This window comes from Scaptodrosophila lebanonensis, unplaced genomic scaffold (assembly GCF_003285725.1).
Source record: "Scaptodrosophila lebanonensis strain 11010-0011.00,11010-0021.00 unplaced genomic scaffold, SlebRS2 tig00000072-arrow-pilon, whole genome shotgun sequence".
Classification (NCBI taxonomy): Eukaryota; Metazoa; Arthropoda; class Insecta; order Diptera; family Drosophilidae; genus Scaptodrosophila; species Scaptodrosophila lebanonensis.
In genome coordinates, this window is record NW_022060558.1 from 2,378,266 (window position 1) to 2,405,583 (window position 27,318).

At 35.9% G+C, this 27,318-nt stretch overlaps 1 protein-coding gene across 1 annotated transcript; it reads left to right on the top strand.

Moving 5' to 3' along the window:
* The first annotated feature begins 1,140 nt into the window (after nt 1-1,140).
* LOC115625074 (fructose-bisphosphate aldolase-like) lies at nt 1,141-2,720 on the top strand. Its single transcript, XM_030519962.1, has 3 exons — nt 1,141-2,071; nt 2,255-2,454; nt 2,513-2,720. Exons 1-3 carry the CDS (start codon nt 1,165-1,167, stop codon nt 2,606-2,608), a joined length of 1,203 nt encoding a protein of 400 aa, XP_030375822.1. The 5' UTR covers nt 1,141-1,164; the 3' UTR covers nt 2,609-2,720.
* The last annotated feature ends 24,598 nt before the right edge of the window (nt 2,721-27,318 follow it).

Genomic DNA, 27,318 nt, shown 5'->3' on the forward strand with positions numbered 1-27,318 from the left:
AATATCCAACATTCAGAAGAATTTACATTTTATAGCCGGTGCGCAATCTTAGTTCTCAGTTTCATAAAAAAGCTTAAAGGAAGAGACTATTTAGTTTCATTTCAATTAACATTTTTGATATAATAATCAAAAATTAAATCCGGAAATTAGTTGTAAAATAATGAATGAATAATTTTTTTTTTTGATGATTCCTTTTCAAATTTGGCATTGTATACCTTTCGGTTGAAGGCTAAAATCGGTGGACCAGAATGGAGTTATACCACATTGCATGATTTTATGAAAATTGATTTCTGGCTAGTGAAATGGACAGTGCAGACATTTGTAGTCCTTTTTAAAATGTCCAAATCAGAGCATCCAATGCATGTAATAAGCAATTTTGTGAGTTTAAATTTAGTTATATTTTAAAAACGAATAGAACGTTAGTATTGTGTGAGATTGACTTTTATATTATGAGAGGAACATCCTTCAAAATAATAATACTTGATAGTTTAAGGTTTTACCATTTACATATTTCTGGAACCTTTTTGTAATAGAATTCCAATCCGAATCTGAGTCAATATCCGCTCAGAATCAGATTTATAATAATATAGGTGAACAAATTTGATTGCAAAAGTAAATGAAAACGGAATTCAAGATTATTTATTTGTTTAAATAACGTTTTGTTACTGAAATAAATCCAGCAGCCTGTTTCTATAAAACTAGTCCCTCAGTTTGAAACACCTAGGAAGGTTTTCATATCTACAATCCCTTGCTTCCACATGGCCAACACAAAACCCAAACCTCTACTGTCAACGTTTCGACCGTTTGAAGCTAACAACTGCCAAGAAACGAATAGAATTGATCAAAAGTTTATGTTTTAATTTAAAGATGAATAAAATAACATGTCTGCTTTAATAATCTTATGACTAAGGCTCTTACCGATAAAAATTAAAAACTAAATGAGGAGTCACCAATTAATATCTATATTTACAATAATTAGTATAAAGATGAGTGAATGTTTTGCATACTCGTAAGCTCAGACTATGATATCGAAATCGTATAAGCTAAGCTTTAGCTGTCCTCTACGTATTTCATGACAAAATTCTCAGTTAAGAAGTTAGTAAAGTAAAATTTTTAGTTTTTTTAGATTTTTGTTTTTGGAAACACTCAAAATTTTATATCAACATGAAGTTCGGCTATTTAATAAAAAACTCATCAAAATTATGCATTTCTCCACGCTTTTTTCATACAAATTCGGTGGCGTTGGCGCGCGTACTACAAAGATCTCGAAAGATGACCACCTATTTCGATTATCCCACGCAGGAAATTCAGGACGAACTGAGCTGCATTGCCAACGCAATTGTTGCGCCAGGCAAGGGTATTTTAGCAGCTGACGAGTCTACGGCCACCATTGGAAAACATTTGAAGGCGATAAAGGTGAAAAACACTGAGAAAAATCGACGCGCCTATCGCCAGCTTTTATTCACCGCAGGCGAAAAGCTTGGTGATTCGATATCAGGTGTGATATTGTTTCACGAAACCCTATATCAGAAAACAGATGATGGCAAAAAGTTCGTAGACGTCTTGAAGGATCAAGGCATTATTCCTGGAATTAAAGTCGACTTGGGCATTGTTCCGCTGTGGGGCTCCGAGGGCGAGGGAACCACTCAAGGTCTAGACGATCTGGCTCTGCGTTGCTCTTGCTATAAAAAGGATGGCTGTGATTTTGCCAAATGGCGTTGTGTACTCAAAATTGGCAAGAATATTCCATCTTACCAGGCAATTTTGGAGAATGCAAATGTTTTGGCTCGGTACGCTTCCATTTGTCAGTCGGAACGCATTGTGCCCATTGTCGAGCCAGAGGTTTTAGTCGATGGTGATCATGATATTTGTCGCGCTCAAAAGGTTACTGAGACAGTATTGGCCGCCGTTTACAAGGCATTGAATGATCACCACGTATTCCTGGAGGGTACTCTGCTAAAGCCGAATATGGTTACCCCTGGTCAAAAGTCAAAGAAGAAGGCGAAGCCCGAGGAGATTGCTATGGCTACAGTGAAAGCATTGCGACGAACTATGCCAGCTGCGGTGCCCGGTAATTTTATAGTTTAAAAATTAAGTTCTTATTTATGAAAAGAATAGGACAAACTAGATTACTTTCCGATAGCGATGCCTGTAGCTTAATGAAAAAAATTGATTTAAAAACTAGCTTGCAGGAAGCAGGGTATTTTGTTGTCGAACAATCTTTAACAAGGTGAAACTTTCTATCTATGTACAGGTGTAACTTTCTTATCTGGAGGTCAATCGGAGGAGGTCGCAACTGTGAACCTGAATGCCATTAACAAAGTTGATCTTGTCAAGCCATGGAAGCTGACCTTCTCATATGGACGTGCCTTACAGGCCTCTGTTCTGAAAGCCTGGGGTGGAAAGAAAGAGAATGTGAAGGCCGCCCAAAAAGAGCTGCTTCAGCGTGCCAAAGTGAGTTAACAAATCGACTCGAGTTGCAAATTTTCGATCAACTTTTTGTCCATTTCAGGCTAATGGTGATGCCAGCCTCGGTAAATATAAGCCCGGCTCTGTCAAGAGTGCAGCTGGTGGTGATACTTTGCACGTTGAAAACCGCCAATATTGAGAGGAAAGACGTGCTGGAACAATACAGTTGTAGTTAACATTTCGGCTTTCAAAACAAATTCTAAATTTCTGTTTTGGCGACAAAGTAAATAATTTTTATAATAATTTGAAAATATTGTAGAGTATTTATTCAGTGTGTGGGGTCTGCATCCTGTGTACGTACAGATACAATTCTTTAGAACATAATAGCAGCATTAAATCAAAGGCACTCGAAAGGTTGGATGTAAAGGTATATGTAAGTAATATACATAGTAGTGTCCTTGACCAAATACAGAAACTGAAAAATATTAGCCACTATGTTCTGAACAAAATACATAATGGATACCAATACATACCCTGCTGATAGGGAAGCGATATGTATGGTCAAGCAAAGCTAACTTGACCAACTCCGGACAGCAGAAGAACTGAATAGGACTGAAGCTTTTGAGATTGTGGGGCACTGAGAAGTTTTAAAGATAAAGAGGAGGAGGGTCTCTTCAGAGTGTGGATGGGCACCACCGCTTCAACCAAACCTGAGCTAGCCAAGTCTAACTAAACAATTGCAAGCAATCACTTGATGCATTAGACAGGGAGGATAACGAGTATCTCTGAGTTTTATGCATTTCTGTGCAGAGGCACATCGTGGTTTGTTTCCTAGATTCATTTTAGGCAATATGTGAGGTTGCAATAAATTCAAATCAAAAATTGCAAAATAGTGATACTTAAGAAAATCTTGTGGAAATTAACCTTCTCTCATTCTATGGAAACTGTTAGCAAGCGAGAACGTGGAATTGTTACTGTTGAATTCCAGGCTATTAAGTTATTAGGTAGTGAAGAAGAGTATTAGAAGGTTTACACTAGGCTAATTTGACCAATTTTTTTTTTTACCTTTTCCATTCAGTTGACCAACAGCTACAAGTACTTGGGCGTACACTTGGACACCGAAACCCTTTGCTTGATAATTGGGGGCCCCTGGTACAGGAGAGCGGCGAAAATCAAAAAGTACCTAGACGTACTTAAAAATAGACTCAATGACCAGACTGCGCAGGCCGGCTGCTGGCTCATTATAGTATTAGATTGTTGTTATAAATAATAACATCAAAATTAAATAATTAAAAAAAAACAGTTTGAACTAAGTTTAGGATTCTTAGTGTATTTTAATTACCTATGCGGATATCAGCTTATATATTTCAAACTCTTAAACAAAATTTAATGAAATAAAATTCAATGAAGTAAAATTTAATGAAATACAATTTAAAGAATGTGATTTATAATTAACATTTATTTTCAATTCATTGTTTTGTCCACATTTCTTTAGGTTTTGGTTTTTATATTTTCGGGGCATATGTATTATTTATAATATTTTTTGGTTGAATATCATCGATGCATTCAATTGACTCATGGATTATAAAATAAGTGAATAATTTAAATTGTTATCAGACTGTCTGGACCATGGGCTATTAATTGCAACCGCAATAAATCATAATTTATGCTCTAACTTTTCACCTCTAAGTTTAGCACTTACAACTTAATTGCTGACCATCGTGAAGCGGTCTCGACCAGGCAGTCCTAATGGCATTCTAATTGGACTTTTAATTGCTTTCTTTGTTGCGTGCGCTAAACTTTTGACTTCTGCTCACGCAGATTTGCATTTAAAAAACACTTCCCGATAGCTGCAGATTAACCTGAATTCGGGCCGTGACCGAAAGCGGAAATAAGAACAAAAAATAATCTGGATATGCTTATGTCGCAGATAAATTCTCTGTGCTATTAGAACAACAACAGCGGAAATTTATAATGGCATTTCGTACTTTATGGCTTCGAAGCGAGCGGCCAAATTTTATGGCCAAAGTTTTTGGCCAACACAAAAATTCCCTAATTCGGAGCAAGAGGACTGCCAAATGTGAAATCAACGCGCAACCTGCCATTTGGGTTTGTCATAAAAAAATTATAAGCACAAGCTTGGCGAGCAATTTTCAGAGCATAAATTGAATGTTAAGTATTTGTCGAAACAAACATTTTTCGCAGCCCAATTATTTGAGTTATGAAGCACATACTTGTAGAAGAAAATATCACACATAATGCACATAATTCTAATTGGCGTGGGAAATGACTGCATGAGCGGGGCAATGGAATGACATCGAATGCCGCTCTATACGAGTACTGTTTTGTATTGTATTTAGCTTTTTGTGTATTTTTGTTTGTTTATTTGTTTGTTTTTGTTTTTTTTTTTTTGTGTGTGGTGTGCTGGAGCTGCTTTAAAAGGATCGCTGGCGAGACACTTGCCTAATTTTGTGTAAATTATCGCACGAATTATGAGTCTCGTACGTGAAATTTGCCAAAAATAGTCAGCAGTAGTGGCAGCAACAGCAACAGCAACAAAATTAAACACGATAAATATCACACGCAGCCGTTAAAAAAGCAACAAACGCCAACGTGCATTGAATATGGATGTGAGTATAGTGCGAGTATGTGTGTTTGTGTGTTTGTCTGTGCAGCCTCGCGACAACAGCATCAATATTCAAGTTTCGAGTCGATTTTCATTGCGGCTGCTGTCGCTGCTGTTGTTGTTGCTCTCGCCATCCAATTAGGCCAGTCAAGTAGTTGAGCTTAAACCGCACTGCCAATAAATATGATCTACTGCAAATCTTCAAAACAACTCGACGGTCAGCACTCGATGGCTCCAAGTGTCTTGGCAGCTAATTGAGCTCAGCTCTGACTCAGCACTTTAAGCAGCACTGAGCACTGTCAATGCGACTTGAAAAATATTAATTGATTATCTATAAACGTTTTAATTGAAAAGCACTGCTCACAAAAAATTGTCAAAGTCCATGCGATTAAGCCAAATACGACGTTCTGCTACTCTGAAAAGATATTTTGAAACCATTCATATAATTTCAGCAATTTTTAAACATTTTTACGACTAAAGCGAAATGTTCTGGGCCTCAGTGCTGTGTACAGTGAAAACTCTCTTGGCCGGACACTCACGGTCGGCCAATTTTCGTCTGTCCAAGGGACTTCCGCCCGTTTAAGAGCATATATAAATACACCGATTGAAAAAGTGTCTGCCGAAGGGAGTGTCCGAATTAAAAGGTTCCGATTTATTCCTCAGACAAAAAACGTTTTCATCTTCTTTGGAAGTACTTGTGGACTAGTATAAGGTATCAAAACACAATTTTTTTTTTTTATATTTTCATAGCAGCCAAGAAATTGAGTAGCCATAGTCGCGATATACTGACTGACTTGACAGGCATCGTAGCTCAGCTACGAAACCGAATAGTGCCGGTATCAATTCAAAATATATTGCATTGAGAAAAAATAAATTTAATTTAATAATAGTTGCATTGTCCGATTTAGGTCAGATAAGTTCCGTTTTGATTAATAATTTTAAGGATCATATATCATAAATCTGCTCTAGCCCTCACTACTGAAATAGTCACCAGCAGACGATCCCAGCCGGCTTAACCAATGATTCGCAGTAATTCGTAAGTTTGGAAGTGCTTTATAACTGTTTTGTGGTCAACTTTAAGGACTGGACGAATAACATGCTTTTTAAATAGTTTCTACGATGAGGGGGGTACCTGTGCAAGGTGTATCTTTCACATCGAATTTTCCGGAGACAGAATTGCGCATAATTAGCTGAGACTGTATCGGAGCCATTAACATTATTCACAATTTATTTATATTTTCGTAACTATCACAGGCTTTTTGTTCTTCTTGACACCCATATGGAACACAAGTTATCTGATAAATAAATCGATATATCAACAATTTAAAATATCACTAGTCTTTGAGAGAAATCCCATGTTTTCTATAAACCAATACATAAAAAGATGCTTATAACTCTTTATTTCTCAACCCAATACTTGTATTTAAATCAATTCTGCAAAATAGTTGAACATTGTTTATATTTTTCATTCTATGCTATCTATGCTAGTCAAATTGTGTATAAGTTATAAATACTTATTAATAAAGGTATCTCTGCAGATTGCAGTTTTACAAATAAATTAAAAAATGTGAATGTTTTTGTTGTATATAATTTTTTCTAAACAAGAACACGATTTTAAAAATTGTCAATTAGAAATATGAGTAGAGTAGTAGCCTTTAGATAAACTTAACATTTAGTTTATTTCGGACTATTTATATTAGGTTTGTTCTTCTGCCTAAATTGAACGCATTAGATATTACACACTTGTTTCATTCGGTCATAAAAATATTTAAAAAGAATTTTATTTTATTATAATTTTCACCTATAAAAACGAACGTGTAATAAAACAAACGCTTTTGAATGAAAAAATCAATTGTAAAACTTAACCAGTAAACATGAAATTCAATTAATAATAAAAGTATTTCAATAAGTGGAAGTCGCGCTATCTTTTCGGTCAATACTTGTACAACCAAGAAATGTTTGCTACAAAATTCAATGGCAAGCAAAATATAATGCATTATTAATATACAAGCTGTCATATTTTTAGAGTATCGCAAGTCCCTCTAGCCTTTAGATTAAATCGGAGCCTTCAATTTTCCCTCCCCAGTTTCTTAAGCTGCACGGCACAATTTAAACGTTTAGTCAGCCAGGCGTAATTATTGTTATTACCAAATTAAGTAGCCAATTTTTTCGACTCTTTATCAGGCTAGCTGTCCATTGACTGCGGCGACGATGGCGATGTCGATGGTAATTGCGGCAGCTACTGTGCTGCGCCTGCTTATAATCCGCCAACTACTACTTACCACCAAGCCGAGTACGAGTATCATAAAAGTGTGTGACCGTCTGTCCGTCTGTCTGTCTGTCTGAATTACTCATGCTGTTGCATATTTTTTTACGATTTCGGATTTCAATTTTGCAGCACAAAAGTCGTTTTGACCAAAACGCACACTCACACTTGTACGTATATACTTGTGGGCATCATTTTCAAGGAAAATCTCTTCATTTTTAATGTGCTTAGCAGGCAAAGCCGCAGTAACTGCTCAGATACATATGTTGTCAGTACTGGCTGACTGGAAAAAATCGATAGGGGAAAAAAATTATCAGAAAAAATAATGATTTAGTCTGATGACGAAGACAGCATCAGCTTTTGGTTGACCGTTCGACCTGCGTGGTGGGGCGGTGCGGGGCGTGGGTAGGCGCTTCTAAATCGGTTGAGATTAAATCGAGCGCACATAATCATATTTAGCTTTTGGCTAACGTTTTCGTGGATGTCAACCACAGGCCAGCAGCGTGGTCCCGTCATCGTAGCACGAACGCGTCGTGCACTGCATGCAGCGAGAACAGCAACAACAGCAACAACAACAGCAACATCAACAGCAACATCAACAACTTTAAGTACAACAGTGGCGGCTGGTTGCAATATGGCCAAAACAATGGCTAAGCGCCACCATCTATGAATTAATCACGTTCATAATTTTCGTCGTGTTTTTGCTGTTGTTTTTCTGTTTCTGTTCATATTTTTGGCTTGGCGCAAGTTTCTTTTGTTGTTAATTTGACTAAAAAAGGACATGTGCGCATATTCGGGCTGTAGTTAGGAGGTATACAAAAAATAAAGCTCACAAACAAAATATCGTTATCCCAAATCAATGAAATCAGTGTCGCTGTCTGTTGTGTCTGTGTGTTGCTGCTATTGCTGTTGTTATTATTGCAATTGTTGTCGCTGTTGTTGCTGTGCGTTTCATCTTGTACATGCTAGTAGGTATAAACAATGGTGGGGTTTGAGCCTGCAGATCTCAACAATATTGCATAATTAGGCAATGTCTGATTGCGAATTGCGACGGAGCTCTTGGGGTGTTTGTGGCGGCGCGAAAATGCTTGTGTGTGGTCATGTCGTAACAATCCATTGTTTGTTCCATCCATTTTGCATAACTAGTATGTAGATGAGGTGTTTTCGTTGTCGACGCTATTTTGGCTGTTCAGATGCCAGTTGATGGATTTACGAGCGCATGTTTTCCATGCGCAAGGGATGTGCAAACGAGAATTTTAGTTGCAGTTTGAAAACTCTACTGGGATAAACTGCTTCGACATAAGGATGATATAATGAATCAACATTTATTTAAATATCGGTGAGATTTCATTGTATGTGCACTTCATCTCTTGGATTTCTCAGTTTCGTTTTCCGCAATAAGGTGCCTAACATACATACATACTATGTATGTTTCTATAGGACACCTACCAATATTCTGGTACAGCTTTTGCTTAAAAAAATCTAAGAATAATGTAACCTTAATTACGACGAGGAACTAGAAATGTTTTATTTTGAGCTTTTTAATTGTAATTATATGTAAATGTTTCAAGAAAATCTTTTAACAAGTGTGGAAAAATAGTATTATTGTTGACTAGCTTTTGATATTATAACAGTCAAATTTCGAATTTGTTTGCCTAACTCATTATGTAATCCGAAGCTACAATGAAGAGGGCTACAAAACTTCTATTCCGCCACAAACAAAAATTTGTAAAACTCCTCGGAGTTTAGTCAGCCTTTTTAAGCATTCCAATCCTAATTCATATTATTTTATTTTTATCATAAATCTTAAAAAAATATTTCGTTATCTAAAGTCGGCCATACATTCATTATTATGGCGCTCTATTTCACCTTAAGGTGGAACTGAGTTGCATCTTTTAAAGTTTTTCTGTTTATCATATGCGTAAAGTATTATTTTAACGCTTCGGGCATTTAATGAAAATTTTATTTTTTTTGGCCTTGATATTAAAATGAACTTATGCCTCTAAAATAAAATAGAAAAACAAATAAAGTAGCGTAAAAATATGAAACCGTAAAAATGTTTTATAAAGATTTTGTTTTATAAAGAAAGAAAAAACAATTTATACAATTTTTAATATTGCAAAATATGTTATTTTTGTTGCATTCATATACTTGTAAATGGTTATCTACTGGACCGATTTAATGGATTCTTTTACTATTGGGAAGCTACACTATCGACGGTTAACATGGACTATATTATATTTGCAAAAAAGAATGGAATCCTTACTAAAACGCCAATAATCTATCCAAAGGTGTAAAAAAAATTACCTTCAAAAACTCCTGAATAGCATAATCATCCTCGAAGCATTGTCACTTTAAACATTAAGGCAATATTATTCAAAAGCTTCCAGCCAAATAAAAAATTACAAATCGATAGACACCGTGATTAATATTGAAGACATTTAAATTCACTAAACCCTTCTGGGCTGCCGCCACATGAAATTAAGAAATTAAAGCCTTCCAGGTATGTGCGGGGGGACGAGGCTGCATATAAAGGAATTGCAGGACAATTTAAGTGTAGCTAACTGGTCAACTAGCTCATATAACGAAGATACCGAGGATACCGATGATCGCATTTGATCATTTATATGGCTTCAATTTCCGGTAGTCCCAAGGTCAAGCCTTCGAATTAGTAGGGATCGACATACGAAATCGATGTTTTATTGTCTGTTCTCCTATCACGCGTCCGAGCCCCTGAAAATCAATTTATTTTGCTAACACAAAAAAAAACATCAAATATCTTTTACAGAAAACCTCTGACCTAATAAAGAATAACAAAAAAAAAATCTAAAAACGAACAAAAAATCATTAAAATAATAATATCCAAAATAAATTTCAATCCTTCTTAGTAACTCATAGCAAAAAGAAGGGTTTATGGTGTTAAGTGTGTTATAAAATGTATAATTTTTAAAATTTGTATAAAAATACCCGTGCGAAGCAGGGGCGGGACGCTAGTAGGCATATATTAATCAAATAAAAAAGTACATAAATAAAAGCGGCGTTCACGTATGCTAGGCTGAAATTAGTCGATTATTTCGATAAATAAGCCATTCCCGCTTAAATTGTATTGCACTTGCCTTAATAATAATAAAATATTTCATGATTGTTTTCAATACATATCAAATGAAATAATAATTTACTCGCATTTTATAGAGGAATATTTGTTTTGAGAGAAACCAAATTATTTAATTTAAATAATTTTACCTGGACTCTTTAATTTAGCAGAAAATAAACAATTTTTGCAATTTAATTTAATTTCCTGCCAAATTCATGTTTATATAAAATTGTCGGTCATTAACAGCTAAGTACTCAGAATTTCATCATATAAATGATAAAAATTTTTGATTGCAATTGATTACATATTAATTTTATTAGCTTTTGCTACGATTTCCTCAATTTTAAGTTTAACTTATATCTACTGTTGTTTTTGGGTCACAAATTTGTTCATAATTTGAGAAAATCTAACGTTCAAAGCTGTTGTTTTATTTTGTAAATTTATCTTAATATCATAAAATTTTTTTTTAGCATTTCAGACGGGATTGCTGGTGAAGCTGCAAATCTTAAAGTAGTCTCAACTAAAGAGCGTCGCATTCATAAGAAATATTCTTGCGCACGCACACACACACACACACATGTGTGAGTCCATGCCCATGGAATGTCTGCCACCAAACTCAATGAGGGAACATGCACACATCCTCACACATGCACACAAATATGTCTCAGCCACATGACTAGACGCAGTTGCACGTGCGTTTCATATATATTTGCTCTATGTATATGGATTGTGCGACATGTCAGACGAGGCTGACGGGGCCGCCATTTTGTGAAATATTCATTAAATCAAATTCCAGGCGATTGCACAGACGCCGGGTTGTTGCCATTGCTGCTGCTCTTGCTCTCGCACTCGAAGTTTACGATCCGCAAAACAAACGTTTCTTTTCATTAAAATTTGAACATTATCTCATAAATATGTGCCTGTGCAGCTGAAGAAGAGGAAGGCGCTCAATTTTTACCAATTAACAGAGGCGCAATCTCACGTACATCGGCCATGCGTTTCTCACTGCCAGTTTTCAGTTTCAATTTCGCGTTGTTTTTTATGATTTTATGGAGCGCGTTGTTGCTGTTGATGTTGTTGTTGTTGTTGTTGGCATTGCCATATCAGCCATATCGGTGTGCGCACATCAGTCGTTAACATTCTTGTCATAATTTCGCTTATGTGCCTAACATTTGGCTGTTAAGGTCCTTTCGGGTGATCCAGCGATCCTGCGTAAGGCGCAGCGCAAATAAGATTTTTATCTACACTCGCAAAATATTTACGACGCTGAGCGCCAATTATTTTAAACTGTGCTCATGTATATGTATGTTCGTGTCAGTATGAGTGTGTGTGTGTGTGTGCAAAATGGCGTCGCTTTTCATGGCACGTTACGCATTTGTTCGTAATGGAGTCGCTGGCAGGTGCCGACTCCTTCGTTTGGTGTTTGGGTTTGGGGTTGAAATTGTGAAAATTTTAATTTATTTTTCACACTCAATAATTTAAAATCGCTTTTCGTAATGTGTGCCACACACACACACACACACTCATTCATATATGTATGTATGTATTAAAAACAAAACAACGCAATGTGTTTTTGCCATTAATGAAAATTTATGTCTGACAAAGCAACGCTGCGTATACGTAACGCAAGGCATGCCAAGAATTTTTTCGAGCTGGCATGTGGGCATAAAATGTTAACCTACAACCTTGCCCGCCAAAAAATCAGCAGTGAGAAAAATTCATGTGCAGGCGTTGCAGCCAACCTGGTAATTGACAAAGTCGGCGTTGGTGTTAGCCTGAACGTTGTCGGCGCACGTTTCAATTGACAGTCAATGAATGTAAATCGTGTGATACTCTTAATGCACTTCTAATAGTAGAGTCCGAAGCATTTCCTATGAAAGTTGCAATACTTGTTGGTGAAAAAAGAGCACCATGAAGTAGTATCAAGTCTGATAGAGCGAAATTAACAAAAATAAAGTCTCATAGCTGGTTGGTAATAAAAGGTGGGAAAAGGAAACGTGTCTTTTCCTTTTAACTTTTTTCAAATTTTAATTTTTCAAAAGAGTGCTAAACCTCATACTTCCAGTATGATACGAGCAAGCAAAATAGAGTAAAATAAAATAAATAAATGTGAGGCTTGAAACTGGAATAATAAGAAGTTTACCAACAAATTGATTGGTATGAATCGTAATCAAATCGATACGTTCTTAGTATGCTCTTCACACGTGATGGAAATGTTTCTAGTTGGCTTTGTTAGCATTAACATTGTTAAACAGACGAAAATAAAAGGCTTTTTATTCTACATTTACAAAAATCTCGTGGCACAATGTCCTCGATAGACTCCGAAACTACTGAACCGATTTTAATCAAATTGCAAATGTATCTGTACTTTGGTCTAACTTAAAAGATATTCTATCTTTATCTCAATTATTTACTTTAATCGCGAATTTAGTATTTGTCAGAAATTCGTACGTATTGTTTCATCAATTTATTTTGGATATCGAATTAGTGTTAGTTCTTAAAGTGTTGAACGAAATTGTGTGTGTTTGCCGCTAATAATGAGTATTAAATTATGATAAATACTAATTTCCCTTCCTTTCATTTAATTTCCCATAATTTCAAAATACTTAGTGTTGTAAATAAAAGGCAACGTTCTAAAAAGCCGTTCTCCACTTAATGAACTCAGCAGATATGCTGAATATTCTGATTGCTACAATATTAGGAAACAGCAACAATGGCATAAAAGCAAACTGTCATATTGTTTTATTAGTTAAATCTTTTTACATGTGTAAATGGTAACCACATTTTATAGCTTTATCTCCAAGAGCATTTCATTTTCGTCGAGTCAATAAATTCTTTTTTTTAGTATTTTTATAGCTTGTCTATTTAATTTGCATTCCGTGTAAGACTTTGGTGTTGGCGTGCTGACCACCCACACAGATCAGAGTGCAGTAATCCGGCGGCTGCAGTGATTCACATTTTCCATTCATAAAAGCCCCAAAAAGCTGCGCGCAGGTGGCCCGCCAAGTTGTGAAAAGCAGCAGCCTCATTTCGCATGCAAACGACGCCAGTCGCCAAGTGCAAGTCAAGCCAATGAAGTTGTTAAGGAGACAGCAGGCAGACGTATAAGTTGGCAGTGAGGCAGTCAGAGTGTGAGCCAGACTGACAGTCAGACAGACAGCAGATAGAGAGAGTCAGGCGGCAGCTAGGTAGTCACAGTTTTTGGCAAAAGTTCAGGCCAAAGATGTGCGCCAAAATCAATCAAAGTGCAATTTGGGTGCAGTACTCATGATTGGCGACAGGGACTTAGGCGGCAAATTCAATTACCATGTCGACTTGTTAGGCGAAGCGTTTTGTTAAACGACAAAACATTTATCAATTGCCTCAGCATGATGGGCATGACACTCGGATTGTGGTGCTCTTGGTTGCTTTTATTGCGCCTTAATTGCCCAACAGTTACACAAACACAACTGCACTGAGAAAAATAGTACTTACATCAATTTCTTTAAAGTGCATAGATAATGCAGCCAAGTTTTCTGCTTTTATACTCACTTGAATGGTATATTTTTATTACTAACAAATAAAATAAATAAATCAATTTTATTCATAAATGTAAGCGATCTTTGACGGACGTGCTATAATGTTTTATAATAATACTAGCAGGTATTGCCCGTCTTAACCCGGCTCAATATAATGTTTCCCATTGTATTTATTTTGTGTGTGCATAACCTACCCATATGTTTTCACCTTATAAGTTACCAGTAGGAAGGCATTTAAGGTATTTAAATGAACATTTTCTGTTCTTGACAAAAAATTGTTCAGTAGTCCGTTACATTTTTGTTCTTGCCAAACTATTTCGTTAAACGAACATGACCACTATAAGTAATATTTTTTAAAGCTCGTTTTCCCCCCCTTGGAGCTCGAATTTTCCAAAATCCCTTCTAATTGCACATTTACACTATGATAGGATACTTGACCCCAAATTTCAGCTTTCTAGCTCTTACCGTTTGGGCTGTGGGCTGCTGACGCTGTTTCCTTTTGTGCCCCAAGAAAACCCCAATAATTCAAGCTCCAATAAAAAATTTAAAAAACCGAGTATGCAGTTTTGTTTGTATTCTTTAATTGATTTTAGAAACTAAGCTTTAAGTCGATCGGTTGAAAAATGCGGATTTTTCAAACAAACTTTGGAGCTACTTTCCCCCCTTTGGAGCTCGAATTTTCCAAAATTCCTTCTTAATTCACATTTACACTATGATAGGATACTTGAACCCAAATTTCAGCATCCTAGCTTTTACCGTGTGGGCTGTGGGCTGTTGACACGGTTTGCTTTTGTGTCCCAACATTTTTTTTACAGGAAAACTCCCATATTTTAGGCCCCAAAAAAAAAATATCAAAAAACCAAGTATACAGTTTTTCTTGGAATTGTTCTAAGAGTATACAAACTAAGTTTGAAGTTAATCAGATGAAAACTGTAGATTTTTCATACAAACGTTGGAGCCTGTTTTCCCCCCTTTGGAGCTCGAGTTTTCCAAAATCCCTTCTTAGTGGGGACCTAGACTATGAAAGGATACTTGAGTCCAAATTTCAGCTTCCTAGCCTTTACCGTTTGGGCTGTGCGTTGATCACCAATCAGTCAGTCAGTCAGTTAGTCAGTCAGGACAAACTGTTTTATATATATACTTGTAGATTAAATTCGGGGGAAAAAAATATAAAAGCCGTAAACTAAATCGCTTGGAAACATTTACATCCATTTCATTATTTTAAAAGTAAGTGTACTTATGTATTTACTTTGTTATAAGTATGCGGGCATTTAGGAATAAAACGGATGAACGATCAAGTGAATAAGGCTAAGCTGGCACTTGGGTTCAAAATACGTTCGCCCAATGCCTACAATCGGGCAAAGGAGACTTATTAATTATAAATCCGTGTAGTTTGATTTTGTTACTCCACAAAACAATTACTTTTATTATACATTCCTGCTAAATAAACACTCAAAAAACAAATACACATAAAATGATGTCAGGATATTACTTGGAAATTGATTCTACATCCTGTGATCTTTATTTTCCATACTTATACTTTAATTTTTAATCATAAAGAACAATTTTCTCCGATTTGCAAATGCCAGGACTGTCGCCGATCTGCTGAGTTAATGAGCGTGCCAAATTAAAAAACGAAATCTTAAACAAGAAAGGAATGCTAAAGTCGAGCAGGCTCAACTCTTAAATACCCTGTACCACCCCACAAAAAAGTAATTAAATTAATTAATTAATTTAATTTAATTAATTAACTAAATTAATTTAATTAATTAACTAAATATTAACTAATTAAATATAAAATATTCCATGCATGCATACATACATTTACAATTACATCAGAATCGTGTCTATGCGTGTTTGTGTACTTGTACATATGTATGTATGTGTGCATTGAGCCTGGTTATATGGCTATAACTTTCTTTCCGATCATTCTATCATAATGAGACTTGGTATACGGTTATATAATTACTAACCTAATGTGACTACCAAATTTTAGTTCAAAATTCCAAGAATTACGGGAGTTATAGAAAATCGTTAATAGGGGGGGAGTGGGGGGGTGGATCAGAAAAAATGAACAAACTCGTCCTTTCTCGGTCTCAGGAGAATCTGTATACCAAGTTTGGTTATTCTAGCTCTTATACTTTCGGAGATCCTTGCGTTCATACAGACAGACAGACGGACAGACGGACAGACAGACGGACAGACAGACGGACAGACGGACAGACGGACATGGCTATATCGACTCGGCTTGTCATGCTGATCAAGAATATATATACTTTGTGGGGTCTACCAAGCCTCCTTCTGTGTGTTCCATGTGCACTCGCACTAAACTAATATACCCTTGTACCCTTTGGGTACAGGGTATAAAAAATATATTTTCTAATGTCTGTGGGTGTCTATTTATTGAAATTGTATTTATATCCCAGCAATAATTTCATAATTTTTTCGATTTTATGCCGCCGTAGGACCATTGTGTGCTTGTGTACTCAAGCCTTTGCTGCCCACAATACAGAAAGCACTCGGCATATTTTTACACTCCATGACAACATTCGCTTGCCATCATAATCTAGGAGGTCCTTGATTTTAAAACTACTTTAGTGTAGAATAGTCTGCTCTCTTAGGCCGTCTTTACTTTTCAGTTCCTTGTATACCAACAAGATAATACTTTCCATTTATCTAGTACAGACAACTATGCTTTCGTGTTTTGTGTTCAAAATGTAATGATCTTTTGAATTTAGTTAAATCAAAACATTTATATACTGTATAAAATCGGATCTATGACCACATACGGCTGTGAATTGGACATAGTTGTGGCACAGCTTGCTAGACTGACAGTTAAATCTTCCCCCACCGGCTGCGACATAAACGATCGACAATGGCCTCTTGTTTTATGATATTTATTAAGGTTGCAGTGTATGCGTTAAGGATGACAAGTACACATAGATAAGTACGTATGTGTGTATAGTCCTACTACGTACGGGCAAGCACACCTGCCAGACTGGTGCGAACAAGCAAAATAGCTGGCTGCCTTCAATGGTCATCAGGTTGGGAGCACGTTGATTTTAGTTGAAAATATAATCGGACTGCAGCACTTGGTCGTTACCTCATCCCCCCTAGTCAGTGCCCTGCACCACGTTCAAAGGGTTTTGTGTACATTTTGGTTGTTCGGCGCAGTTATTACCTGCTGGGTGCTTGTCCAACGACTAACGATGAAAGAAAGCGGTTCCATTGCCTGTAAAGCTTTTCACCTGTGCAGGCGTAGGCGTTGCAAATGTTGCTGTAAGTACAGCACTTTGCATCCTGAACATTTCACAATCCGAAGGCCCCCCAGCAGCGCCATGAGAAATAATTTACCTGCTGCCTCCGAAAAGGTGTGCGTGGGTGTGTGTCTGGGTGCACATTGTGCTAAGAGATTTATGAGCACTGACAGGAAGTTGTTGATTAATTGAACTTTAATGAGAAGATTTATGCGGTTTCCTTATTAAAACGCAAAACAGAGTATTTGGTTTTGGGCAAATTGCCTGCATTGGCAATGATTTCTGCATTCGCTAGAGGGGGAGACTCTACTTGTGTGGTGTGCAAGGACGTACTATTAGGCTAAGAGGCTTTAGGTGTAAGCCTAGAGGCAGGCATTAAACACACACAGTTTTCTCACTGCAAACTCTAAAATCAAATCAAATAAAACGAATCGTTTTCAAAAGTGAGATGTTTATATGGAAGACAATGGATTTGATATCAAGGAAGAAGATATTCTAATCAATCGTTTCTATTTCAGAGTATAGTGAGTGAAGATCTGTGCGATCGAACTTCTTAATATGATATGCGGTTCTGATAAGAAATTCGTTTGTTAACCTCGTCGTTCCCTTGGAATCTTTGTCCCTTCGAAGTATAGACTCTATTGAGGAACGATTTTCAGCAATACCTTATTAAATTAGAATGCGATATAATACATTATCTTCTATGCGTTGTATGTTCACGGCTGCAGATTAAATGCACACAGCTCAACAGAAATACAGTCCACTATTAACACAAAGAAATAATAATAGTGACAATTTAAAGGCATTTAATTGCATTTAAATTCATTATCATTTACGAACACAGTCTAATTGATGAACTAAGAAAACCAGAGTGATTTGATAATATTAATGAAGTTGGTGAAATTTGTTAAATATAAGCTGAAAACTAAAATAAATATGAATCCAAATGGCAATATTCTTGTTGAAATTAAGCATATGGATACAATTTAATATTGTTTCGTGCTACTTCGAGCGTATTCTTTGAGAAACTGATGTCTTTACTCGAATAGAAGTATATTGATAGGAGTGGCTTTGACATTAGAATTTCATAAAACAAATTTAATACCATTAATACAAAATTTTACAGAATTTTATTTATTAGTTTCAAAAATAAATACATTATGTAATTGGTTTGAAAATCATCAAATCACAGTAACCGTTCGTATAATTCGGGGACTTTTTTTAGCGCCTTCAACATGGGTCTGAGTCCTGGACACGAAATATCGCGTGAGTTGCTTTTGCGTTTTAATGTTTTGTGGGCAAGCGAGGCTGGAGGTTTCTATACAATTTCTTTCACCATTAAATTCAAATTAGTAAATTCAACGATTTCAATTACAAATGGAAACTGTTGCTGTGACGTTTAGAAAATCAAAGTTCATAAAACAATCGCATGCAACCATTCCGTCGACTAAATGAAAACGAGGTCATGCAGCAATTTCAAAAGGGAACTCAATAAACTAACAAGTGTATAAGTGCATTCATATGTTGTATTAAAAATATCATAAATATTTGAATTTACCACAAGCATTCTTGTATACAGAAAACAGGCCTTTATTTTTAACCATTTTCCTTACCGGTAGACAGCGTGTCTTTATCGACTAAAGCTCAGCAACTCTTGAACCAGCAAAATAAATTTCGCCATTGTTCATTTGATTGATTTTGGTTTAATATGAACTTAAGCAGCTATTGTTGGTCAAAGTCAGATTTTTAAATTTGTTGCAAATTGCTGGCTAAAATCGGAGATTTTTACAATTTACAACGAGATTGAAAAATCGGAATTCAGTTGACTTAAATACTTAATATACTCAATACAAACTTTGCTGAATTCCAATCATTTTTAATGAAAGATTTATTAATAAGATTTAAAGCTCTTCACTATAATCCTTCAACTAAAACATTGACGTACGAATCATTATTATGTCAGCTACACAAATACAATACAAAATCTCATAAATACGAAACTTAGATACGATATGCTTATAAAAAAAAAAAAAACTATCGGGAGGATAGATATAGTTTCCAGTTAAGCTGACCTGCGTATTGTAAAGACAATTATACATACCAAGGTTATATCCATAGTCAAGGGCGTACGCACCTTTTTTAAAAAGTGGGAACATTTTCGAATGTGTGGTCGACTTCATATATCGAATTTTTTATAGGGGACCTTGCTCTCCTCTGTCTACGCCCTTTTCCCCAGCTGAAATGGCTCAGGAGGACTCGGTGTTCATGTTTATATGGACTCGTCCCTTCTTGCATATTTGTATGTACCATTTGAATGAGGTCTGCACCCCTTCTGACTACATACATATATTTATTAACCCTTTGGGTACAGGTTATGCAGATTAGTGAAAAATATGTTAAGTTATCGTCGAAAGTTTGTATAGAATGTACTCCCAAACCACCGCTTTGTAATATGATGGCAACTTTTTTGCATACTTTATTCTTTGGTTTAAAAAAGCTTACAAGCCGTCAAAAGTTTTTGCTTTCGTTTTCTACGATGGATCCCGACCACTATTGGTTAGACAATATACATACGTATATTTTAAGTTTTCTAAATTCTACGCCCCTTTTTACCTGACTTGAACTAAGCTAGTGTGATGTCGAATGTTTCTAAAAGGGCCGTAAAGGGTCACGTGGGAAAATAAAAACACAGTAACAAATTACTCATAGACTTTCCAGATAAAATACGGCATTGACTATTACATGATCTGCAAAATTACTGTGATCATCGCTGGAAAATATTGAAAATGATGTAATAAATGTTTTCAAAGAAAGGGATAACTAATAGACTTACATATATTGTATTGCCATTGGACATACGAAAAATGTGAACATTAATTAATTTAATTATTGTCCCACAATGTTAAAACTTTTTCAAAACAGTAATATCTTACATATTATATTTTGGCAAAACTATTTATTTGGAACAGAACTAGATGGCAATGACAAATTAAAGTTAGTACCATCTTAATGTTTTTTAATTACCAGCTAATGTCTTTTATCACACAGTATACCGATAAAATAAAACGAATGTAAAATCCCCCAAAATTCGGATAATATTTTGAAGTTGGATTTGGTTAGAGACTCCCATGGCACCTACTATAGTACAATTGCTATCAGTGTATACAGTTTGCATAAGTGGAAATTTATGCGCATATACTATATTCTATATACGTTTTATGTACATGAAAGATAAAACGAGTATGTATAATTCGACAAGTTTTGAGACCAATTGTTACTACATATTATTATTTTGTAAATTTTAAAATTTATGGATGTTTAGTAATTCAAATTGGAAGAATATCGAATATCTTATCGCTGCCATTTTCCCGATTTCAACTTTCTTTTCTGCCGTTAATATTAATAGCAATTCGAGTACTGTTGCTTTGTCTTTATAACCAAGTTATTGATGCTTCATTTTAGTCATAAATTCTCTTGAAATATTCCATACTTGTAGAACTATTAGAGTGAAGCAGCTCTTTTATGCATTTATTCACGTTTCGTCATATTTCTTTCAACATTTTGAACTACTTTAATGCATTTTAAATCTAATTCTCGGTAAATTCTCAATGTAAAATGCTCGACTAGCGCTCGAGTGCGCCAAAGCAATTGTAAGGCATGCAGTAAAATCCCATTGATATTCTATAGCGATAATCATCAAAATTTATGCGACAATATGTAATATATTTCATACAATTTCTTTTGCCTTAACGTCGGCGTCATCTTTGTCAGTGTTGTTGTAGATGTCGTTATTTTTCCAAGCGCTTACAACAAATTGCCAAGGCAGCAGTTTCTGCATATTAATTTCCACACTCAATTGCCGCTTACGGCGACATCGTCGAGGTGCTCATCGTTGGCACGCGCTGCGCTACAATTGCAGTTGCAATCGTGCCTCATGTCGCTGCTGTTGCTGTTACTGCTGCTAATGCTGTTGTTGTTGTTGGCATCTTAGAGTCGTTGAAAATGCAACGCTTGCTACTTTGGTGGCGCAGCCGCCGCTGGCGCTGCTGCTCATGACAACTGGAACAATGCACTTTCAAATGATAATTGTTACAACTTTTATCGCTGATATTGCCAGCAACTGTTGCCGGCTGTTGTTGTTTTTGTCGTTGTTGTTGTTGCTGCTGCTGCTGTTGCTGTGGCAGTTGCGGTTGCCGCTATTGTGCAGCCTGTGCAACATGGCCGCTTGCTTTGTTTGCCGCCGCTGTTGTTATTGTTATGACTATTGTATTGTTATTGGCTTTTTATTGTATTTACAATTGTTTCTTGTTGCCTCGTTTTGGGTTCTGCAAGTCAACAATCTCATGATTGTTGCAACTGCCCCAACCTCAACCCCAACCCCAACCCCAACCCCAACCCCAACCCAACCCCAACCACAGCTTCAACAACTGCAGCTGTTGGTGCCATTTAACGCTATTGACAAAATATGTTGAATGCATGTCATAAAAGCTTAAAGAGGCGGCAAAATGGATCTCCACCCTTTTCTACACCAAAAAATTGCCAATTGTTTACGTGCCGATGACAGCAACAGTCCCCACACCGTGGAAGAATACGAGAATATGTGACCGAAATTAGATAGTAGCTTCGGCTAATAAGACTCCTATATGGATTAGTTCTAAATATACTGCAGACCTTCTTAAATGAACTATGACACTTTACGAATATTTTGTGTGTTTTTCTCTACGAAACTCGAACTTCAATTAAAATGGTTCTTTTAGCCAAATCTCTTATGTTTGATATATCAATCGTATTTCTATGGATACCAATTATTCGATCTTTGATTGCTTTTCAGAAACAGATGGGTCTCTGTTGACACCTAGCATTTCCTGCAGATTTAGCTGTGAAATCTGATGTAAGAAATTGAATTAAAGTTAATTTCAATTGATTGTTGACATCATTATGTACTCGTGAGCCTTCATAAGGTTTTGTCACAAATACGAATATCCTTATTTAATCTGAAAACTGAAGACTTTTTGGTTGAAATATTCAGTATAATTGAAGCATAAAACTCGAAAAGGATTGTGCAAAGCATATTTAGCTGTACATATATTAAAGGTAAGATAAGATAAGATATTTTCTTGTTCGACAAAGTCCTAAAAAGAAAAAATGTTTGAAAATCCCGACCATCAACTTGTGGAGGAACACAATTCCAAGGACAGTCTTCCGATTAGCCAGCGAAGGAAGATTAATGAGCAGAACTCTTTATGAGTGGGGTGGCCAATAAAGATTTGGATTCCAGCTTTAGCTACGTAGACCAAGTATTAGGATTCACTTGAAAATAAATAGATAACGAAAATATCGTATATAATATTTTATTTAATTCCCTCATTTGTTCAGTGGTCGACGATTAAATGTTGCATTTACATATAAAAGCCATAAAATACAGTGCTCCAATATAAGATATAAAACATATATTAAAGAGATAGCTGCAGATAAAAGTAAATTTATCTTCTTACTGGAAGTCATCTATTTAAAACTGTCATATGGAACCTGAAGGACGGACATATGTATGTATATGGATTGACCTCAACCTGGTACGCCTGTTACAATATTATACGAATAAATTTTATATTTACAATTTCTGATATTAATTTGCCCACTAACTATCCACTGTGCATCCAGGGCTTCTACTCTTAACACTCTCAATAGTCCGTGTTACAAATTTTCATCATAGATTTTGTTTATACTTTGGTGTTTGTTTTTATTTTTTAGCAGTTTTGCTTTTAGGTTCCTTGCTGGCTGTTGACGTTTTATGTAAACCAGTAACCACGTGGCCAACATTGCTGCAATATTGTCAGCGCATGTAAACACAAACAAACAAACAACAACATTTTGTTTGCATAAGCGACCGAGGCAAACATGCGGGCCATGGCCCCGAAGCTCGTCATCATCATCCATATTCACATCTACGTCCAAATGGTTGCTCCTGAAACATTTTGGGCGGCCCAAAAAACATGAGGCGCCCCGACGCTGGAACACGATTTTTACTTGTTTTTCCAACTTTTGTTGCTGCTGCTTTTGTTGTTGCTGCTTTTGTTTTGATGTTGTTTTGTTGCTGGCCATTTGGTTGTCCACATTTATTGTTTGTGGTTGCCCATTATATTTGGGCAATTCATGTTTTACCTACATAATTTTGATTGTTATTGATTTAAGATTTATTTCCTGTGGTTGCCATTTATGGTAATTTTGTTGTTGTTGTCTATACTCTTTTTTGTAGTCGCATAATGGAATTTCTTGCATGGGATGAAATATTAAAAACTATGTGAGTTCAGCCAGGAGGGCAAATAGTTTGCAACAATGAATGTTTTCGCCAAAATTTTGCAACTGTGGCTTAGTTCCACAGTCTATTTTGGAAGAAAAAACTGAATTTAAATGCCACAAAATGACTGAAAATCGCCACGTTTTCTTCTAATATCATTCTCTGCTATTTTCCAGTGTTCTTTTCATTATTTTCTCACATGAATTATTTCCTACTCGTTCTATTTATCCGTCAATCCTATTTCAATTTAAGGTAGAATATGAGTATTCAATATCTCTTGAGTAGAGCTAGGACAACATCGATCTTTAAGAACATTGATTTCTGCTATCTTCGATATTAATAAGCATTGTATTGATTATATTTTGCTTGAAGGAGCCTTTGCAGTCAGAAATGTGTTAGGTTATGAAAAGAACATACAATTGAAAAAGCTTTCAGTTAGTTAAGTTTTGGCTGTCGGAAAGGATGATGAGAAGTCTGTCGTGAAAGGCATTTTTAATAACAAAATAATCTCACATAACAATCTGAATTTTATCTTTTGCGTAAATGCCCTAACACTTACTATATTCATCTTTATTCTATGTATAATAAATACATTTCCATTTACATACCACACAATATTGAAAAGAGTCGGCTTCTTCAGCTGCATTTTGTTTTCAGAAATATTGCCTTTGCATTCGATTTGCATCTGACATCTTTACAGAGGCTTTAGCTTCAGGATTGGACTCCATTTGTTTAAAGCCAGCTTGCTTGGTATATTCGGGTGGCGTTTGGTTGACAAATCTGGAGAGACCAATGAAAGGGAAGTGTTTTGCAACAATTGATGACTAAAATCAAAATCGAAGAACGCGCAGATGGCCATACCAAAAAGTTCATTTCACAAGTGCTTCGAGGATTGGAAGAAGCGCTGGCATAAGTGTATTATATCTGAAGGGGGTTACTTTGAAGGAGACAAAATGGATAAAGAAGAATAAATAAATAATATAAAAAATTCAAAATTAAAAAAAAAACACAAATTTATTTGAACCATGTATATTTATGGAACTTCTCTTTCTTCCCCTCTTTTACTTTCAACTGTGCGCGTAGAAAATTGCAAAAACTAATCTTTTAGTTGTGATGAAGGCCTTTTCAACTATCTTAGCTACCGATAGTAAATAATCTTATTGCTAAGTGCATTTATGAAACTTTAACAGCTGTCTTTACAATCGTTTCAAGCCTATAATCAGAGCTTACCATATCATACCACACAAATCGTATGAAATCATGTCTTGCTATTGTCATGTATTTTATGGGGTGTTGCAAAGTTTCGAGCTATATATTACTAGCAACTAAAAAATGTTGCCTTCAGAGTTGGATAAAATGATCTTGATATTAGCTTTAGGAGTGGCACGTGGTACGAATGCAAGAAGAGGTGCTCTAAGCCCAAGGTATACAAATTACAATAACAACTACAAGCAACAACATAAAAAGTGAACAAATTTAAGCAAACATTAACATTGACTTTTATTGCAATAGCTTCAAAGAGTCTTGCGCTCTTTGAACGACATTATACAAATGTTCTGTAGAGTGGCTGCTATTCACAAAAGATACATTTTAAAAGATAGATGTTAAACTAAATGTGTGTAGATACATGTTATACATAGCTTCGTTGAATGTTAAACACTTCCGCTACACTTGTTTGGCACACCAACTACTTAGCACAAGTCTATAAACAGAGTCGCTTTATCATTGGACAAAGTTAAAGTATAGTTCATTTCAATATTTTAGCAATGTACAGGCAATTCCGAGAGACCATTAAAACAACAACAACAACAGCAACAATGAATTTCATTCATATGCTAAATTGCGCTACAACTAATTGACACTTAACATGGCTTGGAGTATTTGGAAGTTAATTGAGTGTCGACGTCAACGGCGATGCATAAATCCGCATGCCGCGACCCCCGAAACTCGTCTCTCTCAACACTCTACACATGTTTGTTTGCAATTTTGTTGTTTATATATTTAAATTGCCTTCCCGCTTGTTTAGCTCTTGTACTTGTACTTGTTGTTGCTGATGTTAGTTGTTGTTGTTGTTGTTTGGAATACCAGTGTTGCTGCATTTGACATTTTATCGATGCACCTGCAGAATTGGCGCTGCTCACACACATACACACAACTATATACCTGATACCTCATACCTATTCATATTTAGAAAATGGACAGCAGCAGCAATAACAACAACAGCAACATCAGAAATCAGCGAAAATAAGCCCGCTGCCAGCCGGAAAGTGTAACGGAACTGCGGTGCACACGAATCGTTGGCTTTGATCGAACAACATTGCGTGGGCGCCACGCAACGAAACAACAGTAATTACAACACAACAAAATCAAGCCACCGCACTGTGGATCAAATTAACAACATGGTCGCGAGCATTAAAAATTTAAGTACTGGAGTCAGTACGGCCAGCTAAATCAGTACAGGAACCACTATTAGAATCAGTGAGTGTGCTAATACCAAACCAGAAACCTGACTCATCATTCGAATCGAAGATAAGAAACACCGAAATCTATACCGAACAAAAAGCAATTCTGCAACCAAAACCCGAACAAGAAACAGAACCGCAATCAACAGGAGCCAGTACGTGAACGTGCTATATTAAGAAGCTGTATTAAAGAACACCTTGACACAGGATTAATACAGAAAATGTTTTTTTTTGGGCAGAGATAAAATAAAAATAAATAAATAATGAAATTGAACAATAAAGGAACGCTAAAGTCGAGCAGGCTCAACTCTTAAATACCCTGTACCACCACACAAAAAAATAAATAAATTTAATTTTATTAATTTAATTAAATTAATTTAATTAATTAACTAAATTAAATACAAAATATTCCATACATGCACACATACATTTACATTTACATCAGAATCGTGTTATTGCGTGTTTGTGTACTTGTACATATGTATGTATGTGTGCATTGGGCATGGTTATATGGCTATAACTTTCTTTCTTATCAACCTATCATAATGAAACTACTGGTATACGGATATATAATTACTAACTGGATGTGTCTACCAAATATTAGTTTAAAATTCCAAGAATTACGGGAGTTATAGAAAATATTGAATAGGGGGGGGGGGGGGGGGGGAGTGGGGGGTCGCATCGGGAAAAATGAATAAACTCGTCCTTTCTCGGGCTCAGGAGAATCTGTATACCAAGTTTGGTTATTCTAGCTCTTATACTTTCTGAGATCCTTGCGTTCATACAGACAGACAGACAGACAGACAGACGGACAAACGGACAGGCGGACATGGCTATATCGACTCGGCTTGTCATGCTGATCAAGAATCTATATACTTTGTGGGGTCTACCACGCCTCCTTCCGTGTGTTCCATGTACACTCGCACAAAACTAACATACCCTTGTACCCTTTGGGTACAGGGTATAAAAATAAGTTCGTATCATACCCATTTATAAACAGGAATTCTCATCTTAGTTGCAAAAAGAATTGCTCGGCTTCATATACAAGTAAGTTTCATTAAAAGGTGTATAAAGAATATATTAATTATTTTTCAACTTTAGCCGAGTATTAAGCCACATGCATTTTTGTGTATTTTGTATAATTTTTCCAGCTTTACATTGTTAATTGTTGTAGCAAATTTATATTTGTTCATTGGGCTTAATTAAGTACTAAAGGCTAAGCCAGCAGTACTCTAGCAGTCACTTAAAAATATCCAATATCATACTTAATTTAAATTTATTATACTTAATTTAAGTAAATAGATTATCGTGTAAGTCTTATAAGCGCTTTGATTTATCGAAGAGAACAAGATTTCAAAAACAAGCATTTAAAGTTGTGAAAATCTTAT

Excerpts from the sequence above, each read along its gene's own strand:
- LOC115625074 (XM_030519962.1), top strand. The coding sequence starts at position 1,165 with ATGAAGTTCGGCTATTTAATAAAAAACTCATCAAAATTATGCATTTCT. Across the intron at positions 2,072-2,254 it reads TATGCCAGCTGCGGTGCCCG|GTGTAACTTTCTTATCTGGA; the intron begins GTAATTTTATAG and ends ATCTATGTACAG. Across the intron at positions 2,455-2,512 it reads AGCTGCTTCAGCGTGCCAAA|GCTAATGGTGATGCCAGCCT; the intron begins GTGAGTTAACAA and ends TGTCCATTTCAG.